This window comes from Mus caroli, unplaced genomic scaffold (genome assembly GCF_978045245.1).
Source record: "Mus caroli unplaced genomic scaffold, Mus_caroli_1 scaffold_10, whole genome shotgun sequence".
NCBI classification, from domain to species: domain Eukaryota; kingdom Metazoa; phylum Chordata; class Mammalia; order Rodentia; family Muridae; genus Mus; species Mus caroli.
Window position 1 is genome coordinate 24651365 of NW_028227265.1, and position 20311 is coordinate 24671675.

Sequence of the window (20311 nt, forward strand, 5' to 3'; positions counted from 1 at the left end):
TGACAGTTTCTTTAGAAGTTAAACACACCTATCCTATCTACTCCCAAGTCTTTAACCCAAAGAAAAGAAGGCAGCAATCACACACACACACACACACACACACACACACACACACACACACACACACTAAAACAGATTGAAAAAGTTCATAAAAGACTCCTAGTTCATGACAGAACTTCCAGGGCTCTGATGTTTCCAAATTATATGCAATTGCCAAACTTTAGCATTAGAAAGTTGTTGCCTAGGAGCAGAGACTAAGTAATGATTTACATAGAGGATCTGAAGAAAACTTTTTCTCATAAAAGAAGTAGTCTTATAGCTCCTATTTTTAGGCAAAATGTGCCCATCTATGCTGGAAAATGGGCAAATTTGGTTGCATAGAAATCATTAAACAAACAAACAAAAAATAGTATAGCTACTGAAATTCTAAAGGCCATTTTGTGAAGTGTCTGTATGTCCAGAGAAATGGGAACCTCACAGATGCATGTGTGCAACAGGAGCTCAGTAACGGCTCGAGTTCCCAGTACAAGTATCAGCCTCAGTTCTTCTGCACTCAAAGGAAGGGTTCTTCTCTGCTCAGCTACTGAGCCAAGGCTAAAGGATATTTTCGGTTCTTTTCTGTCCCCTGGTGTTCAGAGAGAGGAATACAAGAAGCATCACTTGGATGATGGTGTACTGTGGTTGGTCTTCAGTAAAGTGAATTGAAAAAGGAGGACTTTTCCAACCTAAGAAAATTGTACCCCAGTGGGGCAAGGTGAGCACAAGTAGAGATATAAGGCAGTGCCAGGGTCTAGAGAATAAAGAACCAACCTCTTAATGATGGAAGGAAAAAGCTTCGGAAGAACCCAGGAGTAAATGGAATACATTTTTGTAACCTTTGCAAAGAGACATAAAGCATGAGAGTTTAGGGACAACACTAAGGTAAGAATAAAAAGGGAATCACAGGAGATAAAATAGTTGTCATGCCAGAAGGACCCAGGAGGGCTCCCGGGACAGATGTGCCCCTCCACACGTGGACATGCTCAGAGGTCAAACAGGGATCTCTGGTATGGGACGTTTCTGGACCTTCTGATACCACACCCCACTTCTAGGACACACCTGACAGACACATAGTTCCCAGATGTCCTAAGCATGCAAATGTGAATATCATAGCATTTCCTGACTGTGATAATGAGAACAAACTTTAGCAGACAGGAACACAGACTCAGATAGAGACACAAGACTTACAGACAGATTGATGGACACACACACACATACACATTTCAGTTCTGAAGGACTAATGAAGATGTCCAGACCCACTTCTCTTTGAAAAAAAATTGTGCCACTCACCACTTGGGAAAGGTACAGATGAATGAGTTGATTATCTTGAATGCCAAGTTGCATTATATGTTGAAACCCAATCTATAATGTAGTAAAATTAAGAGTTGGAGCTGTTAGGAAGTTATCAAATCATGAGCACCATTGTTTATCTCTTATATTTTATGAGAACATAAGGTAAAATCTTCAGTCCAGAGAGCTATCCTTGTTACACAGCAAGTCTTCTAACATCTTGACTCTAGGACTTCTTTGTCTTTAAAACTGAACGTATTTTATCTGTTTATAAGCTATATAGTATATGACACACACACATATAAAATATACATATACGTGTGGTATATATCTTATCCCATAAGACATATATACTCATTTACATATATAATATGTATTACTGAGATGCAGTGCCCATGTATCAAGGTGGTTATTCTTGAAATACTGAAATATTCTTGAAATATTCATGCAATCCTCCCGTCTCTGCCTTCCATATAACTGGGACAAAAGCATCAGCCACAACATCTAATGTGCAGTTTGTGATGATTTTATTATAATCACTGTATTAGGCAGGGATCCCTACACTAACAAGACTGATGGAGTATACATATGCTATGGAAGGGGATTTACTAGAATAGCCTAAGGGCCTGGGTACTCTAACAATGGCCACATGAAGCCTGAAGACCGTAAGAACCCCAGTTTCTGCTCAGTTTACCAATCTCAATGCTTTCACAGTTCCAATCTGGTATGGAAGGCCTGGAAGCTTCCTAGTGAGTTGCTGGTCTTCATCTCATAATAATGGCTGAAGGCAGCAGCAACAACAGAGATGGACACACTAAAAAAAGTAAGCAAGCTTGAAACATTGGTTTTTAAATATCTCCTTATATCTAGGACACAGTCAAAAAGATGGCATATACTATGGGGGAGGTTTTCTTTACATCGGGGATTTTCCTGGAAGTGTCCTTTGAGACCCATCAGAGGTGAGTTTCTTAGTTGATCTTATCAAATCGACAACCAAGATTAAACATTACATCAGCTTACAGTTAGTGAAAGATTAGATCAATACAATTTTATTGACCAGTGTAAGTATGAAAAAACTTGGGACTCACTGAGGAGTAGGCATGGAAATTATACACACACCCACCATGTCAACAACCTACAAAGTAGCTGTTTTATTTGAGAAATTCTAGGCCTTGGAGAAGAGGAGAAAAGGACAGAATGAAGATAAAGTTGAGGAGAGAGGAAGGTCACAGGTTTAGTGGGGTGTAGAGAAATTCTGGCATCCACTGGGGCTCCTTTCTATCTCTTCTGAGTGTTGGGCGCCACAGGCTGATCCCCTTTGCACTCAGTACAAAATCTGACATAACTTGCTATAGTTACATGTGGCTGTCCTCAGTCACCTTCAGCTCCAGGATGTTTTAGGGCAGGGACTGAGTCCAGAACACCATCCAGCAGGCTTCCAGAGTATGGTAGATATCAAACTGTAGGCATTGTGCATCATGACCAAACAAGGACCAACGAGGTAGCCATTTCTTTGGGGATTCCTGTAACTATAGACTTCCAGTAGTGTAAGGCACTGGGCATTTTGAATTTTACTGAGCCAAAGACTCATTTCCTGATTCGGGTCAAGATAGTGGCTAGAGCATGCTAAGGCGAGAGAGGTTCAGAGGTGCAAGTGTCCTGATGTAAGGAACTCTGCTTTGTGTGTGGCAGAGCCATGTGAGCTGTTTGTCCTTTCTTTTACAGACAAAATAACATCCCTGCCAGGTTGTGGGGAGACAACCGGTGACAGGTACCCACAAGATATTCCTGTCTGAGTGGGCTTTGGCATTGTCTGGTTCCTATTGGTGAAGAATCCATGCATATTGATGAGGTCGCCACAGGTAAGGGGAGCCCTGGATAGGAATCCCCTGACTAGGGAGGTTGAGGGGTGTCCACTCATATACGTCATGTAAACTTGGTCCAGTACACCCTCTTCCTGCTAAGCAGCTTCTCCTCAGTGAGGTAGATTGCAGACAGGAGGGGAACCAGGGTCTTGGTCCTGACCACAGCGTGCAGCTGTCAGCTCATGCGCTACACTTGCCATTCCTACTTAGCCTGACCCTAGGCGCAGCATATGTCCACCCCACACCTGCCAGGATCCAGATACCCCTTCCTTATCCTGCCCTGACTGGTCCCAGCCTCTAATGGAAGCTCTCCTGGGCTCACTACTACCCAGAGCGCCTTCCTTACCTCTATCATAGGGCAGTAGTCGGAGGGAAAAAGTCATGACTTTCAAATATCTTTCTTGGAATAGTGACACACCTGTTATCCCAGGCCTCTAGACAGAAGGCATCCATGGCCTTGGGTTGTGTAGGGCTATGCTAGGTTGTATAGAGCTACCACTCCAACATACCCTTTCTCAAAAAAACAAAAACAAAAACAAAAAACCTAAAAAACAAAACAAAAAAAACCCAAACAAACCAAACAAAAAACCCCACAAACAAACCTATAAATTAATGAATGACATAAGATGTTCCCCCTCTGCCCCTATTCGTGTCACTATGGTCAGTTGGAGAGGGGAACAAGAGAAGGGAGCACAGGCTAGAGTGGAAGAAACTTGAATTCTAACCCCAGAGCAGTTTTTTTTTTTTATCTGTAAAATGTTCCACACTGGATCCCATCCTTCTTCAAGACCAGTTTCCACACCTGAAAAGTGGGGGCAATCACCCTTTAGTTACCTAGCTGCTGGGGACCGAGAAAGACTCACCACTGCACAGTAGGACAATCTGATGAAAAAGAGATGCTTATTACAATGGTTGTCCTTCATGTAGGATGGCTTAGAGTCCTTGAGAAAGTTGGGCTGATACCAGAATTCATAGAAGTAGACTGGGACATGGGGACCTGAGGACAAGGACACACTATGACATGGTGGCTTGTGGAGCTGTTCTGCTTTATGCTTAGTGACCTGGGACCTTGGTCCAAGGTGACCAGAATCTAGATAGTAGGTTTAAATCATAGCCTTTAACTTCCAGAGAAGACAGAGAACTAGAGGCTCTAAGGATGAGGACTAAGTCAGCAGGCCAGGGCTCTAACTTAATCTCTGCATGGCTCAGTCTTCCCTCTGACATGGTGAAGTCATTTATGACAATGGCATGGACTAACATTGACTCTCATATGATATCCAACTCCATGGTCAGTGAGGGGACAGGTAGAGAGAGCAGCAGTCTAGACAGGGAAGGGTTCAAACTCTCACACTAGTGTGGGCTTTTAAGCTACTTATAAGATGATTGGCTCATGAAAAGAACACTCATGTTTGCTGCTCCCAGAGGAGAATCCAAAGACATAGACAAAGGCATTCTCACCATCATAGTTGGCTTTCACACGACGTGGTCCAATGTCTCTGAAGAGCTTGGGGTGGTACAGGAAATCATAGAAGTAAGCAGGTGCATGGGAACCCTGAGAGTGGACACATGTGACACAGAGCTGTCCTACCTCATCTTTTGCATAACAAGATCTTGGCCTAAAGTTGTGAGGAATCACAGTTGTTGGAGGGCTAGGGAATTGGGCAAGAGCATGGGCTCCAGGGCTGGAGCAAGAACATTGAGAAGGCCTTGGTAATCACAACCTTGGCTTTCATGCCTCAGTAGTTTGGGCAACTAATAGAGCATCACTACCTCAGTTTTCTCATCAGTAACTAGAAAAGATATCACTCTTTCGCACTAGACATAGGATTTACTTAGATGAGAGAGTCCTCAGGGTATTGATTAAAAACATAGAGAAGGCCTGGAAATCACAGGACTCAACTAGGACCTACAGCTCAGAGATACCTCCTAAGAATCAGGCCTCTTCTTTTTCCCCTAGTACTGGGGACTGAGCCCATGATATCATTCATGGAGCAGAATTTCTAACACTGAGAGTCCCAACCTTGCTCTCTTTACAGATGTATTCACACTGCAGATGTGCTGTTGTAGAGCAGGGGTCATAAACATGAAGTCTGCCATTGTCTCCCAGAACCTACCGTGGAGAGCATCAGGGTTCCTCAGTGTCTTCTATGTACTCCTCCACCAGCAATGCACTACATTCAGCAGGGAACATCTACTCCAGGAGAAGCAGGAAGAATGCAGTTAGTTGGGTCCAGAGGAGGAGAAAGCAGCCTTGGGAGGGGAGATGGGTTATGGGATGGAGCAAGTCCAAGGGAGCCAGGGTAATTCTACCTGGAAAGCATACCCTAGGCTTTAGTTTTACATATTTGTCTCTGAGCAGGATATATGGGAGACCCTGTCTATTGGAGCAGAACTCAAGGAGTATCACCATTTGTGCTGCTGTGTACTTCGGATCAGCCTTCAGAGTCCCTCCAGTTCTTTCCTTTATGGTGTGAATGAAGTCTAGAAAGGCCAGGAAGAGTCTTCAGTATGTGGTGGGTTGATCTTGGACTAATGAATCTCTGACCTCCCACCATGCACCAGGTGAATTCTCAGGCCCCAAGACGCTTAGAAACACATCTCACCACAGTGTGGTGCAGCCTTACTCACTGATGTTGAGACCAAGGCAAAGACCAGCAGAGGCCAACACCTCCTGGGGATTCATGGGTAGGAAATCCTCATCTACCCTACCAAAGCTGAGAATCAAAATCTTAAAAGTATTAAAAATCACTGTCGAAGGTCAACAAGAACATATTTCCATCCACACAGATTACCACACTCTTGCCAATTCTTTCCAGTATTAATTAAACTAATTAATAGGCTTACAGACATATAATAATTAATATAATTACACATTTTCCATTTCCTTCTTCTCTCCCATGCCTCCCATGTATCCTTTCTCAAGTTTATGGCCTTCCCTTTCTTAACTATTACTGTTAGATATACATATAAATGAATAAAGATTTAACAAGAAGCTATCGGAATTCACACTTCAGTGACCTGAGATGAGAGACATCAAGACCTGTCTGTGCACATGCCCTGGACACAGAACCCTCCTGGATCACCTTCCGATGAGGGTGCCACCCTCATTACAAGGCTCATCCACAGTGACATCCAGGTGGCATGGTATTACATACTTAAAAAGAGAAGTTTGATCTGGACATGGTGACTCAACTATGTGGCACTATGTGGCAAGGAAGCTGTAGCCTTTCAGGTCTGCAATGTGTTGAGGCGGGGGGCTTCTGTGTGCCCTAATACTAGGAAACTTACCTAGGATCCTTATCTGGGCAAAGGGTGACACACTCAGAGCCCAATGGCAGCATTATTACTTTCATTGATATCTAAGGGTCACTATCAGCTACAACCATTGCTATAGCCACAGCTACACAAAGAACAAGGAAATGACCCAACAGTCCCATTTCCCTGTGCTTGGTACTCTGACCTATACCCCTAAATGCCCATCAATTGGGCAGGCTCTTCAGTGTTGAGTGTCCTCAGGCACCGATGGCCCTCTTTGCTCCAAGAGCCACCCTGTAGGTTTTGGTAGAGGCAGTGGGTAGTGTAGGTTCCCACAATGCCATTTCTCATTTCTGCCTACACCTCCTTCCCTGATCCCTTTCTACCTGCCTTCTCAGTCTCTGGATCTCCAGAACCTGGTAGTTCTGATCCTAGCCTCCATCTCTACGTCACAGAACCTCACTTGACACACAGAGAAGGAAAAGCAGGCTTCTTGAAAGGCTTCAGCATTAGGTAGAAAGAGAATTGATTCAGGGGCATGATTGTTTCCCAGGCCTGAGTCTGTGCTGCCGTTGGATGCATGATGTTTAACCACAGGAAGCATGAGTTGTCAGCCTAGCCCAGGCATGGTTGTATCCATAGGTGTGTGGCTAGGGAGTCTGGTGGGGCAGGACAAAGTGGCTTTTAAAGAAGGACTGCACTGACCAGGAAGAGCCAACAGGAGCCAGTGGTGGTTAGGCTGGAAAAAGCCTTCTCAGTTAGTTTTGTCTCTTTTAGTCTTTCCGGATCTACACAGTATAGTCGCTGAAACCATAGCGGATATCCATCACTCTCAACCCAAACCTGGAATCATCATGGTTACTGTCCAGTCACAGGCTCAGCATGGGTATGGGAAAGAGAGAAGAAAGCAGAAATCTGTAAGTGGAGGTTCCGTTTTCTCTAAGGAGGTACTTGCTGAAGATTCAACAGGAGAGTGGGTTGGCCCTTTGGTTGTTTTTGTTTTATCTTTATGTGTACAAATGCTTTGCTTGCATGCTCATCGTGTCCATGCCTGGGGACCACAGATGCCAGAAGAGGGGGTAGGATTCCCTGGAACTGGAAATAGGGATGGTTGTGAGCTGCCATGTGGATGCTGGGAATCGAACTCAGGTCTTCTGCAAGAACAAGAAGTCCTCTTATACATTGAGCCATTTCTACGGCCTGACATTGGTTTGCTTGTTTGATTTTTAATTTAGGCATTTATATAGCTCAGGACTGCTTTGAGTAGGTCCCATGGATTTTTTGGTATGTTGTGCTTCCCTTTACATTTGATTCTGGGAATTTTTAGACTTAAAAAAAACAATAACAAAAACAAAACAAAAAACAAAAACTCTTTTCAACTACACATCCATCATTTAATAGCATGCTATTTAATCTCCATGAGATTGCATGTGTTCTATAGTTTCTCTTGCTGTGGGTTGGGAATTTTATTCTTTTTTTAAAGCTATTTATTCTTTGTGAATTTCACATTATACACCTCAGTCCTACTAATCTTCTTCCATAGCTTCCCTCTACCCTTGCATCATCCCCCAGAAGAGAACAACAACAACAACAACAACAACAACAACAAATCCCACTGTGAAAGCTTTGCTGTGTCACAATGTGTCCCCTAGTACACCATTTTGTCCACACAGCTTGACTTGCAAATGTTGATGCAACAAGTCATCGCTCTGGTCCCAGGCCTCTGGCTTTTGCTACACTATCAATGCTGGATGCTTACTGGGACTCCTCTTGGGTATCTTGTTGCTGGCCAGTGTCATGGTGATCCTGTAGCTTTATTTTAGTTCTGCAGGACTGGCTCCTTCACATGCTCCAGCAGTTTATAGATGTGGTAGATGTTGGGGTGGGCCAACTTAAAGCCATGGATCTGGGCTTGAGTGGTAGCTGAGTTGGTCTGCCTTCTAGCTCTCCTATACCCAAGCCACTAGGGGCCAACTCTCCTGTGTTGCCCAGGCAATAAGCAGGGCCAGCTCTCTCAAGTGAGTTCCACCAGCTCTTCCATGCTGTCCAGTTGAGGGGTAGGGCCAGCTTAGCTAAGCCTTTGGACATCAACATAGTCCCAGGTTGTAGTCCAGACCACAAGTGTCCACATGGTCTTTGATGGTAACATGGGCCATAGACATCAACATAGAACCCTGCTGTGGCAGCGCTAGGGGCCCATGCATGGTCCTCAACAGCAGCACAGGCCCAGACATCACCATGACCTTGGGTGGCAGTGCAGGCTACTCACATCATGCTGTTCCTCGCTATTGTTGTGTCTCCAGTCCTGCCTCTCTTGATAGTACACAAACCATTCCACTTCTCTTTCTCTCCCATCTCTCTACCACATACGTTCTCATCTTTGGGAGTTTTATTCTATTGTGAACAATAAGAAAAATTAATTCCATTTAAAATTTTTTTGTTGAAACTTGCATTGTGTCTTAATATATGATTTATTTTATAAAGCATATGGTGGTCTTCCAAGAAGAAAGTGCCTTCTTTTAGTGTTTGAATAGAATGTTAAAAATGTCAAGTCCATTAGATCCATGATATCATTTAATTCAGGTGATTCTCTGTTTAATTTTATGTGGCTCTTTTTAGGTCTCCATTCCCAATTCGTCCTACCTCCTTACTGGCACCACACTGGTGGTGAGTCCCTACTGTGATCAAGGTCACACTCATTTACATATATTTGACAGGTATTTAATGGGCTCCTGTTGATTTCCACACTGGGATTCTCTGGGATTTCAGAGCCTACAATAAATAGGAGTTCCAAAATCTCAGAGAACCCTTCCAGGAAACATCACAGAGCCCAGACCAGAAGTTCCTTCCCAGCCTAACTTTAGAATTAACTTCAGACAGTACCACCTGGGGACTGGCCTTAGCTCCTTTTGACCTCCTAATATTCTAGAGAATCTACAGTCCGACACATAGGCCTTCCTCCTTAGCTTCCTTCTGGGGTTTTACTACTGGCACGGGACAGCTATGGGTTCTCCACCCTCCCTCTGTCCTTAAGGTGTGTTATATATTTAGAACTGTCTTCATAACCAGTGTTGGCAAAGACACAGAGCCACTGGGCATGCTCACACATGCACACCTGGGAGATATGCAAAGGGCATAGTCATTTTGAAAGACGGGCTGATATTTTCTTCAAAAGCTAAACACACGCTTGTGTTGGGATTCAACAACTGTTGTTGATATAACCTGTTTGAACCATCATCAAGTGTCTGTTCATACCTTTGACTGTCTCTGATCTTGTCCTTTGCCTCTATGCAGTCTATTATCAGATCAACTCAAACCTGCACTCTATGGTGAGGGCATTAAGAGTTGGGTTCCCTGGGAAGCTCTGGTCAAAAGCATCATTATCTGTTCAGGACTCACAGGATTATGTTATCAACCCTGCTTCTCATTAAACTAGATCAAGTTGAGGTGAAAAAGAACACACACACACACACACACACACACACACACACACACACACACATATATATATATATATATAGTCTTGATATGTAGTCAAACTGGCCTAGGACTCTAACACTCTTTCCTCGGCCTCTGGACACTGTAATGACAAGTGTGCTCACCAGACTTTTTAATCAAACCCTTACAGGTAACTTCAAGCATAATTTTGTGTGCCCACATGTTTGAGATTGCTTTGGATGCAGTCATAAGCAAGGAGCTGTGGAGTTTGTGACAAGCCCATGCTTGCTTAACTTAGATGACTACTCCCATCTTCCGATACGACTGCATCATTTCTTACCCTCTCTAATGATGTGTGTGATGCCAGTTGTTTCACACCTTCACCTGTATTGAGACTTCTAGGTCCTCAGTAAGATTGCTTTGGATGTCCCTATGCTTAAGCAGGGGGATGGTAAATGTGACCCTGGGCTATATAGTGAGACTCTGTCTCAAAACCCATGACATCTCCCTGCTAAAGAAGACTCTTAACATGGGAGTGGCACAGATATGCAGCTGCTGAGAGGATAAAAGGAACTGAGGCTATACACAATGGGATGCCTCCTAGCATCCTCTCTTCTGTGCCCTTGTGTCCAGGACAGGCAACACAGGAGTCTTGGTTTTCATGCAAAGGTCATGGTGCCTTACTGCTGGTCTTCAGTGCAGTGAATTAATCTATCCATGGCTTTGCCCTGAGAAAACTGGTGAACAAAGAGGACAAGTTGGTCAGAGGTAGAGGGGTTGCAAGTTCCCAGGTCTAAAGAACACAGGACACACCCTCTGAAATAACAGAGAAAATGTTTTGAGGGAAACAAAAGGCATATTTGAAGACAAAATGGCACCATTGTAAATGGCATGCAATCCTATAGCCCTTGTAATACTGGTCTTGAAAACTGTAAGGATAAAAAGGGCATAAGAATGAACATCACATGGAATGCCATGAAAAGATGGGTTTTATTAGGATTTAATGAAAGGCAAGAAGTCATTTCCATACATGGAGAATCCATCAGGGTGCCAAGGACAGAAATCTCTTCTGCTATACATGCCCAGGGATTCTTTTCTCTTCTATATCATCTCTAGGACACACACATAGCCAAAGATCTTCCCAGATGTGTTATGTTCACATAAGTGTGGGCTTCACAGTGTCTGCAGAATCCCTGTGCATAAGAGAAATTTGTTATTACAGAAAGCCTACTTGGGCCTGCTAGTCAACCCCCATTCTTGGCCTTGCTTGAGGTGTCTATGAACATCAAGTCAAGCTTTTCACAAAAGTAGATAGTTGCAATTTGGAAAGGATGAGATTTCCTCTATAGGGACAATGGACACAGTTTTTGGTAGCTGGAATGTTCAGTGGATGACATCAGAGAGGTCTAGGAGCTGAGCCCTAAAAGACTGTATGGCTCAAGTTCATTTTCTCACACTGTATTTCTCACACCACAGAACTTTACACACATTTCTGTTGTTTGCAAGTTACCCAGCTAGTGATTATTTCTGTTATTGAGTTACAGGTTGAGTTACTATGTTGTCCATGGTGGTATGGAACTACTAGGCTCATGCAATATCCCTGACTTAGTTTCTAAATATTCAGGTCCACTATATCCCAAGACCTGCTGGTAGTTTGAGATCTACTTGGAACAGCATTCAGATCTTGCAGAGACTATGGGACCTTGGTGCTCCCACATCCACATTCCACATTGTTACAGGAGCTTTTATTGAGTGGCTCTAACAAGAGATTGGCAGCATTTTGTGAAGGAGTGACATGTAGAGGGTTTGTCATATAAACTGGTAAAATGGATAACTGTATGTGTTAGGAATGGTTGTGTGAATGGTATGATCAAAAAGCTTTCCAAACCTCAGACATGAAGCCCACTTGCCTTTCTTCACATAGGGCACTACAACTCTTTGTGTCTCTCCTGAGACCCCTTTAGCTCCTGGATCTTCTCTGGCAGAGTCTTGGTCCAGAACTGCAGCCTTCTGGCCTTCAGGGCTCTACCCACAGCAGGCTGGATGTCCAGCTGCAGGTACTGCTCATCATGGTCCATCAAAGGCCAGTAGGGTAGACCCTCACTGTTGGGGTTCCTGTGGATATGCCAGCCAGCAGGGAAGGTGAAGGTCACTTGATCCTGATTTGTCTCAGGACAGTGAACAAACTTGGGCAGAGGGTTAAGGGGATGGATAGGGTATATGTCCTGATATTGGGATACAAGTGTGACCCAGTAGTTTCTACTCCATGTGGTACAAGGTTACTGTCCCACATGACCTGTTTTCTGCCTCCTTCTCTGAGGCAAAAGCTAAAGAACATTACCACAACACTGTGAGCCACCCACCCACCAAGTTACTGCAAGATGACCACTAACAAACATATATAAAGTGTCTAAGTGTGCTGTGCATGTGTGTGTATGTGTGTGTGCATGGCAGCTGACTATGTGGTAAACTGCTCGCCAAAGTGTGCTCTAGGGTAGGGAAGCCTCTCATGTAATAAAGGACTATATATGCTAAGGAGCTCACCACACCCAAAGGGAGTTCTGGACAGCAACCCACCCTTGCAGTAGTTGGGGGAAGGGTAACCTCTCACCCATGCCGTGCAAAGTTGGCCCAGTACTTCATCATCTTTCTGCTTAGTTGCTCCTCTTCCTCAGTGTAAGGAACTGAAGAGAGAAGGACAGGTACCCATGTCCCAGCCACTTCGTGCAGCTGCCCATTCATGTTTCACACTCACCAAGCCAGCTAGCTATCACCCAGGTCTAAACTATTGGTCTGGTTCCCTCCTTCCCTCTCCTCACAATCCAGGATCTAAGCCTCTTAGTGAATTCAGCCAGGTTTGTTCCTGCATCATTATTTACTTATTACCAATAACACAAGGTAAACTCGGAAAGGGCCAGATTACAACCTAATGTAGGCTTTGAGCTGTGAGATGGTGTGCACTGGATTCTGTCTTTCTCCAAGGATTTGGTTTCCGTGATTAAGAACTTAGCTATCCTTCAGGTTTCCATAATGGACTCCATCCAGCTCAAGGAAATCCATGAAGACTCACGTTTTATGTTACCGAACTGGTAGCCAAAGACAAGGAAAATTTCATCACCATGGTCAGCCTTCACATAGGGTGGCTTGACATCCTTGAAGAAGCTGGGTCGATGTTGGAACTCATAGAAGTAGACAGGAGCATGAGAACCTGGGGATGAGGACATGTAACGACATGGTGGAGCTTTGTCCAGAACTGCCCTGACACACATTTGGTGACAAGATGCCTTGGTCTCAAATTATCTGGAATCAAAACAGTTGAGTGTGGAGCCCCATCCTGGAGCATTGGCTGTGGGAAAGCTCACTGTTAAATAATGACTCTGCCCTCCTTGGGGGAGCAATTCACAGATACCACTTAGCTGTTTTTTTCATCTGTACTCAAATAAGATGTTGCCATCTTACACTCAGAATAAGGGTTTACCAGATAAAGACTGTCAGTCATCTGAAACCAGAGATCTGACGCTGACACTCCAGGGCTTGTCTGGGACCACAGCTCTGAGCTTCCTCCCTCAACCTTGTCACAGATGTACTCACGTTGCAAATGTGCTACTTGGAGTGCAGGGATCACGAACAAGAAGTCACCCTTCATCTCTCTGAACTGTGCTTGCAGGGTCTCAGGGTCCTCAGTGTCCCCCATGTACTCCTCCATTAGCAGGTCACCACACTCAGGAGGCAGCATCTACCACATTGTGATGAGAAAGAATGAGATTAAACAGGCACTCGAATAGGTAGGCAATAGCCTTAGGATGGAGAAATGTAAAAGAGATTTGGTATAGGGAGAAAGCTCTGTGACCTTAGACAGTATGGCTGTGCACGCATGTGCACACACACACACACACACACACACACACACACACACACACTTAATTTCTGGGAATTCTCTCTGTGAAAATCAACCTGAGATACAGTGAACTCATTCACCACATAGCTAAAAAGAAATCTGTCTCTTTTGTTAATAATATTATATATTAATATGATATATAATATTAATAAAATTATATTAAATAGTTAATGTAATATTAAAGACACACTTTCTTATTTATTTGGTATTTATTTCCTTAATAAAGTCTATTTAATCATTTAAAAATATTAGATAGGGGTCCTCACAATTGCGGCTGTGTTCCATGATTCTCACCATTTTTAGGGCTGTGCTTTTTAGAACAGCTGGCAGGGTCTTTCTGGTTATTTCCTCTATTTTCTGAGCTGGGTCCATGATCTGGTATAGAGAGAATGTTTTTCAATGTGGCACAACATGGATACAGATCAGTAAACCTCTGAGTTCCCATTTTCTAACAAATGAGTCCCTAGGCTCCCAGAAGATTAGAAATGAGCCTTACCGTAGGAAGAATCCAACCATATTCATCATTGTTGATACCAATGATGCTGGGGACAGGGTGAAAATCCTTAGAGGCCATCAGCTCCTGAGGATGCTTGGGTAGGAACTCTCCATCCACCACACCAGGGATGATTTTGAAGACCTGAGGAACACTCAAAGTCAGAATTGAAGGTCAATTACATATGTTTTCTGATTTCCAATGAATGTCCTCCACTCCATCTCCACTTTCTAATTTGCCTCAGGTTAGTTATTCTTCACCACATCTGTCCCATCTTATCCCCAAAGAGACCTTACATTTAGATTAGCTTATGTTGGTATTGGTTTTGCACCCAGGACTAAATTGATACTAGTTGTGGAGATTAGGTAATTTGTTCATAGTAATGAGGACTACCTATAACACACCTTGCCATCTGCCATCTTCCCAGCCATGCCATTTTGCCAACCTTATTAATAGCCAGCATCTCTGCTTCATTCTTGCCTCTTAGGCAGCGCATCAGGGTCTCTGAGTTCACAGCTGCACAGCCAGATAGATTGGCCACTATCTGTAACGAGAACAGGATGTAGCTCTCTTCCAGGCAGAGAAGTTTTCCCAGTCCCAAGATGGTGCCAAATGTGTGTGGGCTGGAGCAAGAACAAAATTACTCCCATTTCCCTGTTGCTTAGTTGTGACAGTGATACCACCCAATCCCATCCCAGCCCTCTCTCCCATCTTCCACTTAATTTGTTTTGCTGCAGGCTACTCCCGTTTAGCTGGTCTGTAACTTTCTAAAGATTTTCATGTCCCTGTCTCCCTTCTTTCCATAGAATACCTGGATTAACAGTATATATGTTATGGGGAAATGAACTCAGATCCTCTCACCAGCACACCAAGCTCTCTTGCCCCTGTACCATTTCCTGGACACATACATACTTGCTTTTGTTGGTGATGGAAGCTGCTAGGTACAGCTTTGCTGAACTTTATATAAAGGTTCAGCAAAACCAAGCCAAATCAAACCAACCAACCAACCAACCAACCAACCAACCAACCAACCAACCAACCAAAAGGCCCTTTGTATAAAGCACTTGTATAATAGGAGTGGAGATGAGGGTTCTAAACCTTGAGTCTTTAAGAAAGCACTGAAGGGAAGTTACTTCCCATGGCTTTCTTTTTCCCTGCTGAACACAGTACCAGGGTACTAGGGTGAATGCTAAGACAGGAGGTCAGTGTTGGAGGGGTGGAGCGCACTCACTCTGTGAACCATCTCAGAGGAGCTGGAGATAAGGTCAGGGAGCACAGCTACTCCACTCTCCATGATGGCACCATGGAAGAGTCCCTGGGACATGGGGGACACAACATGTGAGGACACACTTGTGCCACCTGCTGACTCTCCAAAAATGGTGACCCGGTCAGGGTTGCCTCCAAAGTGGACAATGTTTTGCTGGACCCAACGAAGGGCAGCCACTTGGTCCAGGTATCCCCAGTTGCCTTTGGCATGCTGGTCTCCAGTGCTGAGAAGTAGAAGGGTCATGAATCAAAGGTCTGTTCAGGTTCTGATCAGTCCACATTGCCAAACCCTACCCCGACTCACCTGAAGAATCCCAGAACACCCAGGCGGTACTGGATAGCGACCACCACCACATCCTCAGTGGCTGCCAGCATGGATCCATCATACATGGAAGCCATGCCTACAGTGAGTGCACCACCGTGGATCCACACCATCACCTGGAGAAGTCAAGAGAGATGCCAGGAGGCTTCTATTTAGCATACATTCATGTGGGACTGCCTGCTAGATTATCTACTGCTTTTTATTTATACAGCTATACACACCTATGGGACCCCTCAGCATCTTAGACTCAAGACACAGATGAGGAACGAATCTCACCAGAATATTCCCAAGCTTCACTGTAGTACCAAGAATCTCAGTCTAGAGTAATGTCAATATCACTCTTAGACTCCTCAAAAGCAAAGAAGGGTGTCTCCATAAGCATTTTTTTTTCTAATTATAAACCAAAAGGATTGCCAGATCTCATTGGCACAAACAATATCCCAAAGCTGGAAATTTGGCTTATCTCAGTGTTCAGCCCTTAGGAACCTGACTGCATCTCTAGGGCTCAAGTTGGTTGAGAAAGTCCTGAGTTAGTTCCTGGAACACAACCTCTGACCTCCCAGTGCTCCATTGCTCAGTGTCCCTAGTGTTCAGCTGCCAATTGTGGGTAAGAAGGTCTTATTGAACCACTAGGGTCTACACTATAGCAGAACTCAGTTGTTTTGTGCTTTCTAATCTTCCTAAGAAAGAAAACCCCACTACCACCCAGTTGACCATGACCCAGCTCTCACAGGTAGGTTAGAACCCTCATGGGCATGGGCTGGTACATAGATGTTGAGATACAGGCAGTCCTCAGACATAGAGATGGGAGGCAGGATCAAGTTCATCATCTTCAGATCCTCTGAACCCATCAAATTGTCATTTTGTAGACACCTGGTGAAAATGGCAGACAGTTAATATAAGAGCTATTTACTGGTCAATATCAGGTCTTATCAGTCTGGGTGGTCCCTCAGCCACTTTTAGCCACTTCCCTCCAAGTTGTCCTGCTAATGTATGATTCTCTCTAAAGAGTTAGTTCCTGGAACAGAACCTCTGACACCCCAGCACTCCATTGCTCAGTGCCCTATACCCAGGGTTCAGCGGCCAATAGTGGATAAGAAGGTCTTCTTGAACCCACGAGGGTCTACATGGTAGCAGAACTCAGGTTTTTTGTGCTTTCTAGTATCCCTAAGATTTCCTTTTCTTACCATGGTAAAGGCTTCAGGCTTATTGAAATCTGGGGTAGAATCAGATTTCCAGAGAGGTCCCCACTTGGGTGAAGGCATATATTTTATTCTTTTTTGAGTTTGGGTTCTGGGGAACTCCTGGAGGTTCTATGAGAATAATTTCCCGTGAGCAGCGATAAGCACCAGTTCTGTTAGTACTCTTTAATACCTATTGAGAAGGTTACTCTTAATTTTCACCTTAAGATAACATAGAATCACTTGGGAATATAGTCTCAGTGAAGGATTGTCTAGATCAGGTTAGCCTATGGGGATTTCCTTGATTCTGTTAATTGAGGTCGTAAACTTTTCAACCATGGGGGGAACCATTCTCTAAGAAGGGGCTTCTGAATAGTATGAGCAGAGAAGGCAAACAACATTAGGCAGTAGGTATGCATTCCTTGCTCTCTGGTCCCAGTTAAAGATGTGATATTATCTATTCCCTTAAGTTTCCCCCTTGTAGTGTATGGTAACATGGAGTTGTGACCCATAATAAACAGTTTCTGTCTTAAACTGCTTTTTACCAGGTATTTTATCGCAGCTACAAGAAACAAAATGAAGATACCAAGATAATGTTGTGCAATAATACCTACACAGGTACTAAGGGGTGCAGTGGACAACAATGTCCCAAAGAGCCATGGGATGTTCTTTACCCTACTTCCAGAAACTCTCAGGACCTCTACTTCCCACGTAATCTTCAGAGGAGGGTTTTATATGTTTCTTTGGACAATGGCACTTGGCTCCTTTGGTTGAATCAGGGACTGTAGAAGCTGGAGTTGTGAAGGACACATCACTGCTGCCCTCCTGAGAGACTTATAGTACATGATACTTGAGTCTGGGCTCTTGCTGGTTAAGGTGTTTATACTGACCCTTGTCCATAGACCTCACTTATGGTGGCAGAGATCACTTGGCACATTCTGAATCTAGGAACCATTCATATCTGTTTGTCACTGCAAAACTGAGAGATAACTTATAGGAACTGATCTTTGACACAAGAGACTGGCAAAGTTTTTTCTATTAGAAACCTTAGTTATGTATCTAAAAATGCACAACACATTGCACATCACAGACAGAAAACTTCTATTGGGGTTGAGAAGAAGGAAGCATTTCATTTGCTCCCAGAGCTTAAAGCATGCTTTTACCCCCGGCCTGCAATTGTCTAGGTCCAAAACTTACATGTTCGGATGTGAGGTCCCATCCTTCACTCCACTCCATGGCTCAGGGGCTTCAGGAGGTGCAAAGCGCAGTGGTCCTACAGGAGGCTTGGCAAAGGGGATTCCCAGGAAGGTATGGACAGCGATGTCAGTGTCCTTCACGTGGACAAGGCTGCCTCTCACCTGGCCTGTGTGTGTGTTCCTGATGGGGCTGGTTGAGTCCTGACCTGTGGGTGGAGATGCCATCATGGTTAGTTTTGCCCAGGCAGTTGCCACTACATGGTTTATTCCCACCTTGTTTTCACTGAGTGCCCATGGGGAAGGGAATCTGGGGTGTGTAGGCTCAGGTGTGGGATGTGCGAGTAGGAGCTTCTTCATAAGCCCCAAGCCAGGAACATTGCTTATACTCCTTTTGAATGGTAGCAGGGCATGTCTCTAAGAATGAGACATGCTCAGAGCCACTTGACAGCATGGATGTATTCTTTTCATCATCACCAAAAGATCTGTAGCAGCCACAGTCACACAGGGAGAGAGGAAACGCTACCTTTGCTCTCTTTCCTCTAACCTGCAGGTGCATCGCTTCTTAGACCTTCTTCCACTGGAATGGTTGTTTTTGGAAAGGGGTGTTCATAGGCATCGCTGACCCCCTATGTGCAACAGGGTTCACTCTGTGGGCTTTGGTGAAGGCATTGGGAGGCACACATTTTCCACCCTTTTTATCTGCCATCTTTACCAGCTTTTCCCTCCCTGGTGCCTTCCCTCCCACAAGCGAACCTGCTGACTCCGAGGAACTGAGCAGCTCTGACCTGTTCCTCATTGCTCACTGAACGACTCTCACCTTGCACATGCAGAACGAGAAGCAGGACCCCACAGGCCACAGCATTCATCCATCCAAGAAGTTTGTACAGTGGCATAGTCAGCTCTTAGATCTGAGTCTGTGTTGCTCCAGGATATCTGTATGCTATGGACAGGAAACAAAAGATGTGGGTCTTGCCTAGGCAGGAATTTGGACCTAAAATAAAGTAGGCAGGAAATTCACTAGGGTGGGGCAAAGTTCATATTGCCAAAGAAGAGCAGGCCAGCAGGAAGTCAAAGCAATCTCTGTTCCTGCTCTTTGGCCTCCTAGAAAGGTATATCATGCCATCTGAAGTCCTTCTGTAATACAGGGAGTCTTGTATTCAAGCCCAAGTCAATTCAAACCTTGATCACTGTCCTTGTACTCATTGGGCAGATGTTAGTGTTGTTCTGGAGTTCAGAGAACAGGAATCTGTAACAGAGAAAGCCTGGAGGGCTTCTTCAAGTAGGTATATATTCAAGATAAGAGAGGGGAGGGGGAGGGAAGGAGAGGAGGGAGGGAAGGAGGGAAGGAGGGAGAGAATGTGTTCAGAATATGTCCATTACAGTGATCTTAGGGTCTATATGGACCCCTCCACATGTGTCCTGGCTATTTCACTGAAACACTGCAATGTGGCACTTTGCAAGTCTCATTCCTGATTCACACCACCTCTGTAATATACGTTTCCTCTTTTAGCCAGCTTCCGCTGAGACCAACTTTCATAGTTCTTTATCCACTTAAGGAGCACTTTCAATTTTTTTCCATTTCTTTATTTCTTGTGCATGTGTTTATATGCATGTGTGAATGCCATGCCACACATGTGAAATGCCACTTCTGTTAGTCAGATCCTTCCACCATGTGGATATGGGGGACCCATTTCAGGTCTCTGGCCTTTTGAAAGTTCCTTGGCACATTGTGCCATCTCCTGGTCTTCACTTATCAAACATTTACTCAGGTCCTGCTAGTCCAACACTGAACTCTCAGTGTCTGAGCTCTCAGAGTCTATGATAAAGCCAAAGGTACAGGTCTACACCAGGTGTGTAATAATCACAAAGAACCCTGGCAGAACACACCAAAGAGTATAGGACTAGGAGCTCCCACAATGCCCAACGGATCTCCTAGAGGGCGTGATACAGGGATCAAAGTAAGCCTGAAGTCTGAGAATTTGCCTTCACTCTGTATTTCCAGATCCTGATAATTTATGGGCCTAATACTGCCGAGCTACATCCTTAAGGCTTCTCTATCTCTGCAAGC

General features: G+C 44.4%; 1 protein-coding gene across 1 annotated transcript; it reads right to left on the bottom strand.

Annotated features, from left to right (window-relative positions):
• Positions 1–10858: 10858 nt before the first annotated feature.
• On the bottom strand, positions 10859–19243 carry LOC110299697 (pyrethroid hydrolase Ces2e). The gene is made up of 13 exons (XM_021169463.2): positions 19061–19243; positions 18245–18449; positions 16598–16739; positions 15849–15982; positions 15510–15768; positions 14724–14822; positions 14282–14422; positions 14080–14160; positions 13479–13623; positions 12958–13095; positions 12499–12571; positions 11798–12002; positions 10859–11080 (listed from the first exon to the last, which is right to left on the bottom strand). The coding sequence occupies exons 1-12, from the start codon at positions 19134–19136 to the stop codon at positions 11816–11818; spliced, it is 1680 nt and encodes a 559-aa protein (XP_021025122.1). The 5' UTR covers positions 19137–19243; the 3' UTR covers positions 10859–11080; positions 11798–11815.
• Positions 19244–20311: the final 1068 nt, after the last annotated feature.

What these genes read in the sequence shown, in the direction of transcription:
- LOC110299697 (XM_021169463.2), bottom strand. Translation starts at nt 19,136, where the DNA reads ATGCCACTGTACAAACTTCTTGGATGGATGAATGCTGTGGCCTGTGGG. An exon ending in ATGGTTGGATTCTTCCTACG is followed by an intron (nt 14,161 to 14,281) that starts GTAAGGCTCATT and finishes TCTCTATACCAG; the next exon opens with ATCATGGACCCAGCTCAGAA. An exon ending in AAAGCACAGCCCTAAAAATG is followed by an intron (nt 13,624 to 14,079) that starts GTGAGAATCATG and finishes ACAATGTGGTAG; the next exon opens with ATGCTGCCTCCTGAGTGTGG.